The following is a 12375-nucleotide window of genomic DNA, read 5'->3' on the forward strand; positions in this document are numbered from 1 at the left end:
TGGCTTGGTCACTGACATCACGGAACACTTATTCACTTTCCGCAGAACACGATTTGGGAAACCCTGGTCTAAAGTGTCATGGAAAATTTCAGAGAAACATGCTGTCATTCTTGACATTTCCTCCTGAACACATTGTCATCCTTCAGTCTACCTGCCACCTTCTGTAACTGGTGGCTAGCTTTCTCTCAGATTCACTGCATGTTCTGATGGATGACTCCCTCTCTTTGACCTTTGCCACTATAGCAGGAGTGGCTCACAATCTATAACCTACCCGCTTTCCTCTATACATAAATGACTTACTCTAATTCACCACTAATCCTATTTATAGCTTTGCTAATGATAGTACACTCCATTTGTCCTACTCATTTGACAAACCATGTAGTGCTTAGCTTCAAGATCATCTTCATCCAAAACAGTGACGTCCACACAATGCTTCAATGAGGCAAGGAGAACCTAATCATTTTAAATCCCACTGAAACACAGTCTTGATTTTTCTCTTGCAAAAGGGATTTCAGACCGCCTATTCTTATCCTTCAGTAATACACAAATTACCAGACAGGATCAGATCTCTCTCTCTCTCTCTCTCTCTCTGCTTGGACAACATTTATTTCCAGCCTCTCCTGGTATAAACACACATCAATAGCCTCCTCAGCTTCTAAAAAACTAGGCATTTTCTAGGCAAATAACCCATTCTAATTCATTACTAATCTTATTCATAACTTTGCTAATAACAGTTACACAAATCAATAGCTCCCTCAGCTTCTAAAATACTAGCCATTCTATTCTGCTCAAGATGCTACTTTTTGACCACTCTGCTACTATCTGTATACAAATCCCAACCCCACCTGTCCTTAGAATACAGTTCACATGTTTGGGGTGGTGCACCTAAAACCTCACTAAATTTTCTTGATGCTGTTCAGAGGAGAGCAATTTGGTTCATAGATGATCCCTCCCTCAATGACTCACTTCAACCACTATCTCAATAAACTGTTTCAGCTATGGGACTTCCATGGTCACTCTCTCCTGAACTAGTAATCATCATCCCTCCACTTTCTGATGGGCTTGCTAAAACAATGAACTATCCAAGATTCCTTTTTCAGTCCAATCACAAACACACTGAACCTGCTTTTTTCCCTCTTCCTCATTTATTCCATCTAACTCTGTCCTACGAAACAGCCTTCCTCATAAAGTATTCCCAAACAACAACCTGCTACTCTTCAAGATAAATATCAATAAACTTCTTCCTTCCCAGTTCTCACCTGCATTCCACATATAGCACCGATGTGTTTATAGGTTCTTCTATCTCTCATCTTCAGAATCAATACAAAAAAAAGTATAGGTGCAAATATCTTATTTGTAGTTTTACAAATAAGATATTTGCACCTATACTTTTTTTTGTATTGATTCTGTACGCATGATTACATTTCTCCTGGATATTTTCTACCACTGTTCTGTTATGAGATCCAAAATATTCTTAAATTCAGTTTTTATATAACTGTATTATCACAGATTTCTCTTATGGTATGCTTTCTTCCATATCTAAGCTTTTCAGTAGCTTTCAGAACATGGTGCCAAGTGTTTGGCACTTCTCAGTGGCGGATTACCCAATAGGCACACTAGGCACATGCCTAGGGCCTCTTCATCTCGAAGGGCCTCAAAAATTACATAGCAAAAAGATAATATGCCTCTAAAAAAACGTAGAGACAATCTTAAAAATTATTTTTTTTGACTTTACCAATAAGCAATGCTAGTGGCGAACGTTTTTTTTCAGTCTTAAAAGAAAAAAAAATTATTTAAAAAATAGTTTATGGCAGACTCATTTAAAAGATTTATCTATAATGTTTATAGAAAATTATATAGTTAATATGTTAAATTATAATAACATTATCGATCAATTTGCAGATTTAAAAGCACAAAAGGTAACATTGTAAGTTGTAATGTTAACCAGACAAATGAAATAAATAATTATAAATGAAGAAAACAGTTGTTATTATTTAAGGATTTTATCGTCTTTTTAATATAAAAAACACCTTTACATAAAAGGCCTTATAACAAAATCTTGCTTAGGGCCTCAAAGGAACATAATCTGCTACTGGCATTTTTGTATCTCAGCTGATATCACTCAGGCCTTTATTGAAAAGACCTCAGTTCAAATCCTGTCAGTAATGCAAAAAAAACCTTTATTACGGATTTTTTTTCATCTCAATGTGAGTTAGTCAGTCGGTCTCATACAAAAAAGTGGCAGAGTATTCTGCTCTTGAAAGCTTAGTTTTTCATCCCACAAAACTGACCAGAAGGACATGCAATTTACAAATATAATACACTTGCCTTGTGGCTTTTACTGTTTCAGGTGTAATGCCAAAAAAAACAAAGTTGAACAAAGAGAAAAGATCTGGTTTGCAGAAGAAAAAAATCGTCTTTCATCAGGACAATGCACCTGCCCACAAAAGTGTTTTGGCAATGGGAAAATTAGGGGATCTGCACTATGAATTGTTGGAACATCCATCCTATTCCCCAGATTTGGCTCCATCTGACTTCTATCTCTTCCCAAAACTAAAACTCTTCCTCGCTGGTCAGTGGAAGGGATAATGGTGCTGGAATAAATGTATTAGTCTTAAGGGAGATTAAGGGTCAAAGCTGTATAACTGAGAGGAGACCTCCACATAGCCTTTAAAGGAATGCGGAGAACCGACCAGGGCTTCTGACCTAATGTCCAATCCTCACCTTCTCGTGGTGCACCCTGTTGGGTATCTACTTTGATACTGAACGAACGAGGATGGGCTGGCAATTTGGGATTTAGCCGACCAAATTGTATTCTTATTGGTTAAACCAAAATAAAAAATGATGGTACAACATGACAAAATTTCATGCCGGCTGGGGCATCGCCCGGTTAAACAAGGCCCCCGTTGTTTTCGCCAGGGAACCAGGGCGAACAGCGAAAAGTCAGCTACTGGAACAAATCTGAAAACAAACCCCAACTCAACATCACCAGAGTTAAAGATCGGTACTATCAACGTAAGAAGCCTGAATGGCAAAGAAATGGAGCTAGCTGAGGAATTAGATAAGTACCAGATCGACATAATAGGGGTGACTGAAACAAAAAAGACCAAAACTGGTGAGATCTTTCTGAGCAATAAATACAAAATGTTATATTCAGGCAATGACAATCAAGGAAAAGAAGGAGTAGCCATAGTATTCAACACAAAATACGAGGCTAATCTTCTTGAATGGCAGTCAGTCTCAAGTAGAGTAATGTGGGCAAATATGAGAATGGGGAACTGGACAATGAGACTTATTTGTGCCTATGGTCCCACAGAAGGTTCTACTAAGGTAGAAGTGGAGGAATTTTTTGAGGCTTTAGAAAAAGCAACTGACACAATGAAAAAGGAAAAGTTGGTCCTTGTTGGGGATCTAAATAGTAGAGTAGGAAATGATTGTGAGACATACAAAAATATTTTGGGAAAATTTGGAGAAAAGAGCAAAGCTAATAATAATGGCAAATATCTGTTGGATTTCTGCTCAGGACATGGACTGGTTATTACTAACACCATGTTCCAACATAAAAATGTGCACAAATTCACATGGAGAGAAGAGGCTAGGAATAAGAAAAGTCTCATTGACTATGTTATTGTTGATAGTGATGTTTTCTCCCTGGTGCAGGACACCAGAGTGTACAGAGGATTTGAAATTGGAAGTGATCACTATTTAGTCTTGAGCAGGATAAAATTGAATTTCATATTGAAAAGAATAACTTGTAAGAAAGTTTTAAAGCGAATAAAAGTTGAGCAGCTCTCAGATATGAACTGTAGACTAAAATACAGAAATATTATTGAAAAGAAAATGAAAGAGTTTGAGAACAGGAATCAAACCTTGGAGATTCAGTGGCAAACTCTGAAGGAAACATTGATTGATTCTGCCAGAGAGGCATGTGGTGAGGTTGTGTGCAAGGATAAAAAAATCAGAACTCCCTGGTGGACACAGGAAGTTAAAGAGGCAGTGAAGGAAAAGAAGAAAGCATATCAAAAGTTCCTGGCAAATACGTCAGCTTTTACTCTTACAGAATACAGACAAATGTAAGAAAGCTAAACAGTGTGTAAAACTAGCTAAACAAAAGTCATGGGAGGACTTTGGCAAGAATATAGAAAATAAATATCAAGAAGGTGGCAAAATATTCTGGAGGTTGTTGAAGCTTAGGAATGGAGGAAAGAGTGCTGTAAAAGGAATTAGAGATGATAAAGGTGAAATGAAAACAGGAGAAAAAGATATCCTTGAAGTATGGAGTAATTACTTTGAAAAACTGCTAAATGAAACAAGCAGTGATGACAGCAGAGTGATAAAAAACACTGACCAGGCATGCAGTCAGGAATACATATCCATACTTGAAGTAGAAAAAGCCATCAAAGGCTTGAAATGTGGAAAGGCAGCAGGAGTAGATGATATTCGACCAGAAATGCTGAAGTATGGTGGTATAAGAGTCTTACAGTGGCTGCACTGCATAGTTCAGAAAGCCTGGACAGAGGGACGAATTCCCGATGATTGGAGTAGAGCTCTCATAGTACCCATATATAAAAAGGGAAATAAAACTGAATGTGAGAATTACAGAGGTATTTCCCTACTGAGTGTTCCTGGCAAGATCTATGCCAGTATACTTGAGAAACGGTTGAGAAGAATTGTGGAAGAAAAGCTTGGTGAAGAACAAGCTGGATTCAGGCCAAATAGAGGCTGTCAGGATCAGATCTTCACTTTACGACAAATAGTCTAGAAAGCATGGGAATATAACAAAGATCTGTATTTAAGTTTTGTCGATTTGGAAAAGGCATATGACAAGGTACCAAGAGAGAAGCTATTCAATACGCTGCAGTTATATGGTGTCAATGGGGCATTATATCAAGCAATACTTAGTCTTTATTTGAGTTGTGAATCAGCAGTTAGAATTGAAGGAAGTACAGGAAGATGGGTTAATGTTAAATCTGGTGTGAGACAAGGATGTACATTATCCCCTCTGTTATTCATTATCTATATGGATCACATTATGAAGGAATGTAGTATTAAACCTGATATCAAAATTGGAGATGTTAATGTCAGCTCTTTGCTTTATGTGGATGATGTTATACTTCTAAATAAATCTGCTACAAGTCTGCAAGATTCTCTGACTAAATTGAATAGCTGTTGTAATAGATATGGTATGAAGGTCAGCAATAAAAAGACAAAGACAATGAAAATAAGAATCATTGAAAATGTCAACTGTGTTGTGAATGGAGAACCTGTGGAACAAGTAAAACATTTCAGCTACTTAGGCACAATTTTTACTGAAGATGGTAAACTAAATATAGAAATAGACAACAGAATCAGCAGAGCTGGTATCGTGGGAAGTCAATTGAATAAATTCATATGGAATAAGAAAGAAATTAGTCGGAACACTAAATTAGCTGTATACAAGACTGTGTTCAAACCAATTTTAACTTATGGATCTGAGAGCTGGGTCAGAAGTAAAACACTTGACCAAAGGCTAGAGACTGCAGATATGAGAGTCTTGAAAAAGATTAGAGGCGTGAACAATGGCAATATCATATTAAAAACGAGGATGTTAGGAAAGAACTTGACATTGTCGGCATCCAGAAATGCGTTAGCAGAGCTAATCTCAGATGGTATGGTCACTTAAATAGAATGGGAGAGGAAAGATTAGCAAAACAAGTGTTCTCTGCCAGGTTGGCAGGAAAATGACCCAGAGGAAGACCAAGATATAGGTGGATTGATACGGTACAAAGTGCCTTAGACGATAGAAATATAAGATCTGATAATGTTGGAGTCTTGACAAGTAACAGACTGATTTGGAGGAAAATTGTAGATAGGAAGTTAGTAATGATGTAATTTTTTCATGTAGTACTGTCATATCCTGTACACCCCTTGAGGGTACATGGCAGGAATTTGATGATGATGATGATGATGGTCTTAAGGGAGATTATGTTGAAAAATAAAAATAATTTTGAAATTATAAATTTGTTTTTTCATTGTTAGACTGAGAACTTTTCAGACCACCCTTATATATTTCCTGTATTGTTTATGGGCATATACCTACCTACTTGCCAAAACTTTTCAAGCAGTTTCTTTGCCAAGACTGCCTCTAACTTTTTCTTAAAGATGATGAAGGCAACTTTGCCACCCACTTCTCTGTATGAATCCAAGTTTTCCTCAGCTTCTTATTCCTTCCTATTTCAAATCTGTATATACTCTTTTATCCTGAACTAATATAAAGTGATCAATTCAATAGTATTTTAGTTTCTTATGTTCTCTCCAAGTAAATTTATAAGTGTTTTCCCAATATGAATTTTCTCACATTACTTTATACGAGTGTATGATTTACTATGATTTTAACATGAATGTAAATTTATGTTTTGTTTCAAATAAAGTGCATTTTGGGAAATATGAACCATATATTCTTATTTTCTGATTGTTATTTGATTGGAAAGACCAAGTATTAAATCAACGATGCAATGATTATTTACAGGATTTTTTTCAACTGAAAGTGAGTTTAGCAATAGTCGTATATGGAATGGCAGGTTTCTCTAACTTTAAAAAAAATTATACCAGCTGGGAAACAATTGACATATAACACAGTAATGACCTATGTAAAGTATGATAAAGTGGCAAGTTATTAACAACATATCAGTTCTTACCAATTGCTGCAACTGTTTCATTTTTACTGGATTATCCAATAATCTCTTTCTCTGCTCTACTTCTTTCTTCCTAACAAACATAAAAAAAAAAAGGAATTTAACAGTTGTTTACCATTATAACTCATTAGATATAATGGTAAACAAAAATAGAATTTATATCTTTGTAAAAATTAAGGGAATTAATTTTCTAAGAATCAAAATTTAGCTGAATAACTAAAAAAAAAGTGAACATAGCATAATTATAATTCAGAATATATTTCAACAACAGGCACTGCTCAGGTCTTCATTCAACTTTTTTTTCTTTTTTTTTTTTTTCAAGTTAGACAGCTATTAAATTTAGAAGATTGCTGCAGTCTGCAGCAAAAGAAGGTCCTGCAGCTTATTACTAAAGCAAACAACCTAGGTAAATGAAATTTTTTAAAAAAAGTTTAATTTTAAAATGTTTTAAAAAAAAATCAAAACAATCTATAGGAGTCTGTCTATGTTTAATTTGCAAACAAACTCAAAGTACTTTTTTTCCCTTGTGAATTCTCAAATTTTAATTTTTTTAATATCACACTCACACACATAATAGCTAAACTTATAGCACTAATATTGGTACTGTGTGTGTGGGCTGCAGTTAAGAAGGGACCTAATCTTTTTTTTTTTTAATAGCTCAAAGTTGTAATTTTTGGGAAACACCAGGTGAGGAAAGTCATCTTAAAGAACAGAGAGAGAGAGAGAGAGATGGAATGAGAAATAAGTTTGTTAGGTTTGCAATGGAACTGTGAATTGATGTTGATGTTTAGTAGTTGCTGTTCATGTTATCATAGGCCAAATAGAATTCATGGATGCAAGTTCAGTGGACCAGCACTCACAAGAGTACCTTGGAAAAAAGATAAAGCAGAGAAAATATCTGTGAGAGGGTTAGGAGTAAGTCTTCATCATCGTCATCAAATTCCTGACATGTACCCTTAAAGGATGTATAGGATACCATGACAGCACCACATGAAGGACCTACATCACTACCAACCTATCAACAATTTCCTCCAAATCCTTCTGTCAAGACTCCAACATTACTAGATCTTACATTTCTGTCTTCTAAGGCACTTTTTATTGTATCAATCCACCCATATCCTGGTCCACCTCTGAGTCCCCCTCCTGCCAAGAACAACCTGGCAGAGAACACTTGTTTTGCTAATCTTTCTTCTCCCATTCTGTTTAAGTGACCACACCACCTGAGATCAGCTCCACTAACACATTCTTGGATGTCAACAATGTCAAGTTCTTTGCTAATATCCTTGTGTTTAATATGATATTGTCATTGATGCATCTATTCATGCCCCTAATCTTTCACAAGACTCTCATATCTGTGGTCTCTATTTTTGGTCAACTGTTTTATTTCTAACCCAGCTCTCAGACTGATAAGTTACATTTGGTTTGAACAGTGTCTTGTATATACATACATCTAATGTAGTGTTTTAACTAATTTCTCTCTTATTCCATATAAATTTATTCCGTTGACTTCCTACCATACTGGCTTTGTTATATTTAATTTACCATCTTCACTAAAAATTGTGCTTAAGTAGCTGAAATGTTTTACTTGTTCTATAGCAGGGGGTCGGCAAACTTTTTAGACCACTGATCCCTTCATACTCGATCCCTCATCAACCCATCCCCATCATGTTAAATAAATGAAGAAATGTTATCAATAATAAATTTCTCAATTTAAAAATAATAATTCCTTCACCATTTTACTTCATTACTGCTTCTCGATAAGAAATATTTAAAGAAATTTAAAGAAAATACTTAAAGTAATTTATAAAGAAACTATTAAAAATTTATTTACATTTTACTGATTTACAGATCACTGAACACCACTCTGATAGTTATGGACGATAAATGCGCACTAGCCCTAATCGCTTCTGATCTAAAAGTCTTCATAGGGGAGAGTGTAAACTTCTCCATTATTGCCTCAGCCAATTAGTCAGTTGGCAAGCATCTCCCTTGCTGCTAACCGATTAGCCAGCTGGCATTGCATGTTTACTAATTGTTACCCAAAATCGTTTTAGGTGTTTATTGAACCCGTTTTGATCCCTACACATTTATTGACTCACCCCATGGGGTTGATATCAACCAGTTTGCCGACACCTTGTATACATTCTACAATCAAGATAGAGTTGATATTTTCAATGTTTCTACGTATTTTCATTATCTCATCATCATCAAATTACTGACATGTGCCCTCAAGGGGTGTACAGGATATGATAGTACTACATATACATCATTACTAACTTCCTATTTACAAGTTTCCTCCAAATCAGTCTGTTACCTGTCAAGACTCCAACATTATCAGATCTTATATTTCTATCATCTAAGGCACTTTGTACCATATCAATCCACCTATATCTTGGTCTTCCTCTGGGTCGTTTTCCTGCCAACCTGGCAGATAACACTTGTTTTGCTAATCTTTCCTTGCCCATTCTGTTTAAGTGACCATGCCACCTGAGATTAGCTCTGCTAACGCATTCCTGGATGCTGACAATGTCTAGTTCTTTCCTAATATCCTCGTTTTTAATATGATACTGCCATTGATGCCATCTGTTCACACCTCTAATCTTTCTCAGGACTCTCATATCTGTGGTCTCTACTCTTTGGTCAAATGTTTTACTTTTGACCCAACTCTCAAATCCATAAGTTAAAACTGGTTTGAACACTGTCTTGTACACAGCTAATTTAGTGTTCTGACTAATTTCTCACTTATTCCATACGAATTTGTTCAATTGACTTCCTACCATACCAGCTTTGTTGATTCTGTTATCTATTTCCATATTTAATTTACCATCTTCACTAAAAATCATGCCTAAGTAGCTGAAATGTTTTACTTGTTCCACAGGTTCTCCGGTCACAACACAGTTGACATTTCCAACAATTCTACCTATTTTCATTATCTTTGTCTTTTTATTGCTGACTTTCATGCCATATCTATAACAACAGTTATTCAATTTAGACAGGGAATCTTGCAAACTTGTAGCAGATTTATTCAGAAGTATAATATCGTCTGCATAAAACAAAGAGCTGACATTAACATCTCCAATTCTGATACCATGTTTAATACCATTTTCCTTCATAATGTGATTCATATAGATAATGAATAACACAGGGGATAATGTACATCCTTGTCTCACACCAGATTTAACATTAAACCATCTTTCTGTACTTCCTTCAATTCTAACTGCTGACTTGTAACTCAAATAAAGATGAAGTATTGCTTGATATAATGCCCCATTGACATCATATAACTATAGAGTATTGAATAGCTTCTCTCTTGTAACCTTGTTATATGATTTTTCCAGATCGACAAAACTTAAATACAGATCTTTGTTATATTCCCATGCTTTCTCAACTATTGGTCGTAAAGTGAAGATCTGATCCTGACAGCCTCCATTTGGCTTGAATCCAGCTTGTTCTTCACGAAGCTTTTCTTCCACAATTCTTCTCAACTGTTTCTCAAGTATACTTGCATGGATCTTGCCAGGAACACTCAGTAAGGAAATACCTCTGTAATTCTCACATTCAGTTTTATTTCCCTTTTTATATATGGGTAGTGTTAGAGATCTACTCCAATCATCGGGAATTTGTCCCTCTGTCCAGGCTTTCTGAACTATGCAGTGCAGCCACTGTAAGACTTTTATACCACCACCATGCTTCAGCATTTCTGGTTGAATATCATCTACTCCTGCTGCCTTTCCACATTTCAAGCCTTTGATGGCTTTTTTTACTTCAAGTTTGGATATGTATTCCTGACTGTATGCCTGTTGAGTGTGTTTTACCACTGTGCCATCACTGCTTGTTTAATTTAGCAATACTTCGAAGTAATTACCATATACTTCAAGGATATCTTTTTCTCCCATTCTCATGTCACCTTTATCATCTCTAACTCCTTTTACAGATCTTGTAAAAGGAGTTACAGGATCTGTAAAAAGGAGTTACAGGATCTGTAAAAAGGAGTTAACTCTTTCCTCCATTTCTAAGCTTCTTCAACAACCTCCAGAATATCTTACCACCTTATTGATATTTATTTTCTATGTTCTTGCTAAAGACCTCCCATGACTTTTGTTTAGCTAGTTTTACACACAGTGTTTAGCTATCTTACATTAGTCTCTGTATTCTCTAAGAGCAAAAGCTGACTTATTTGCTAGGAACTTTTGATATGCTTTCTTCTTTTCCTTCAATGCCTCTTTAACTTCCTATGTCCACCATGGAGATCTGATTTTTCTATCCTTGCAGACTACCTCACCACATCAATCAGGGTTTTCTTCAAAGCTTGCCACTGAATCTCCAAGGTTTGGTTCCTGTTCTCAAACTCTTTCATTTTTTCTTCATTAATCGTTGCGTATTTTAGTCTACAGTTCACATCTGAGAGCTGCTCGACTTTTATTTGCTTTAAAACTTTCTTACGTGTTATTCTTTTCAATATGAAATTCAGTTTAATCCTGCTCAAGACTAAATAGTGATCACTTCCAATTTCCAATCCTATGTACACTCCTGTGTCCTGCACCAGGGAGAAAACATCACTTTCAACGATAACATAGTCAATGAGACTTTTCTTATTCCTTGCCTCTTCTCTCCATGTGAATTTGTGCACATTTTTATGTTGGAACATGGTTAGTAATAACCAGTCCATGTCCTGAGCAGAAATCCAACAGGTATTTGCCATTATTATTAGCTTTACTCTTTTCTCCAAATTTTCCCAAAATATTTTTTAAAGTTGGTCCAACAAGGACCAACGTTTCCTTTTTCATTGTGTCAGCTGCTTTCTCTAGCTCCTCAAAAAATTCCTTCACATCTACCTTAGTAGAACCTACTGTGGGACCATAGGCACAAATAAGTCTCATTGTCCAGTTCCCCATTCTGATAACTGCCCACATCAATCTACTTGAGACTACCTGCCATTCAAGAAGATTAGCCTCGTAATTTGTGTTGAATAATATGGGTACTCCTTCTTTTCCTTGATTGTCATTACCTGAATATAACATTTTGTATTTATTGCTCAGAAAGATCTCACCAGATTTTGTCTTTTTTGTTTCAGTCACCCCTATTATGCCGATCTGGTACTTATCTAATTCCTCAGCTAGCTCCATTTCTTTGCATTCAGGCTTCTTATGTTGATAGTACCGATCTTTAACTCTGTGATGTTGAGTTGGGGTGTGCTTTCAGATTTGTTCCAGTAGCTTACTTTTCGCTTTTCGCCCTGGTTACCTCGTGAAAACAATGGGGACCTTGTTTAACCGGGCGACGCCCCAGCCGGCAAAATTTTGTCATGTACCATCATTTTGTATTTTGGTTTAAGCCAATAAGAATACAATTTGGTCGGCTAAATCCAAAATTGCCAGCCCATCTTCGTTCGTTCAATATCCAGATAGATACCCAACAGGGTGCACCACGAGAAGGTGAGGATTGGATTCCTTTAAAGGCTATGTGGAGTTCTCCTCTCAGTTATACAGCTTTGACCCTTAAGTACCCCATTTTTTTCATTATCTTTGTATTATTATTGCTGATTTTCATAATAAATTTATTATAACAGCAATTCAATTTAGTCAGGTATTCTTGCAGACTTGTATTGGATTAATTTAAAATTATAATATCAAGTAAACAGCTGAGATTACCATCTTCAATTTTTATATCAGGTTTAATACAGCTTTCCTTCATAATGTGA

General features: G+C 35.9%; 1 protein-coding gene across 1 annotated transcript in view; it reads right to left on the minus strand.

Moving 5' to 3' along the window:
- LOC150105010 (pre-mRNA-splicing factor CWC25 homolog) overlaps positions 1–12375 on the minus strand; it is a 115515-nt gene that overhangs the window by 54028 nt on the left and 49112 nt on the right. The window contains exon 5 of the mRNA XM_090396099.1: positions 6678–6747. Coding sequence (XP_090252225.1) covers positions 6678–6747 — 70 coding nt within the window. The remainder of the gene's footprint in view (positions 1–6677; positions 6748–12375) is intronic.

Source organism: Typopeltis vanoorti, chromosome 7 (assembly GCF_054136105.1).
Source record: "Typopeltis vanoorti isolate ZY-2024b chromosome 7, IOZ_Tvanoo_1.0, whole genome shotgun sequence".
Classification (NCBI taxonomy): domain Eukaryota; kingdom Metazoa; phylum Arthropoda; class Arachnida; order Uropygi; family Thelyphonidae; genus Typopeltis; species Typopeltis vanoorti.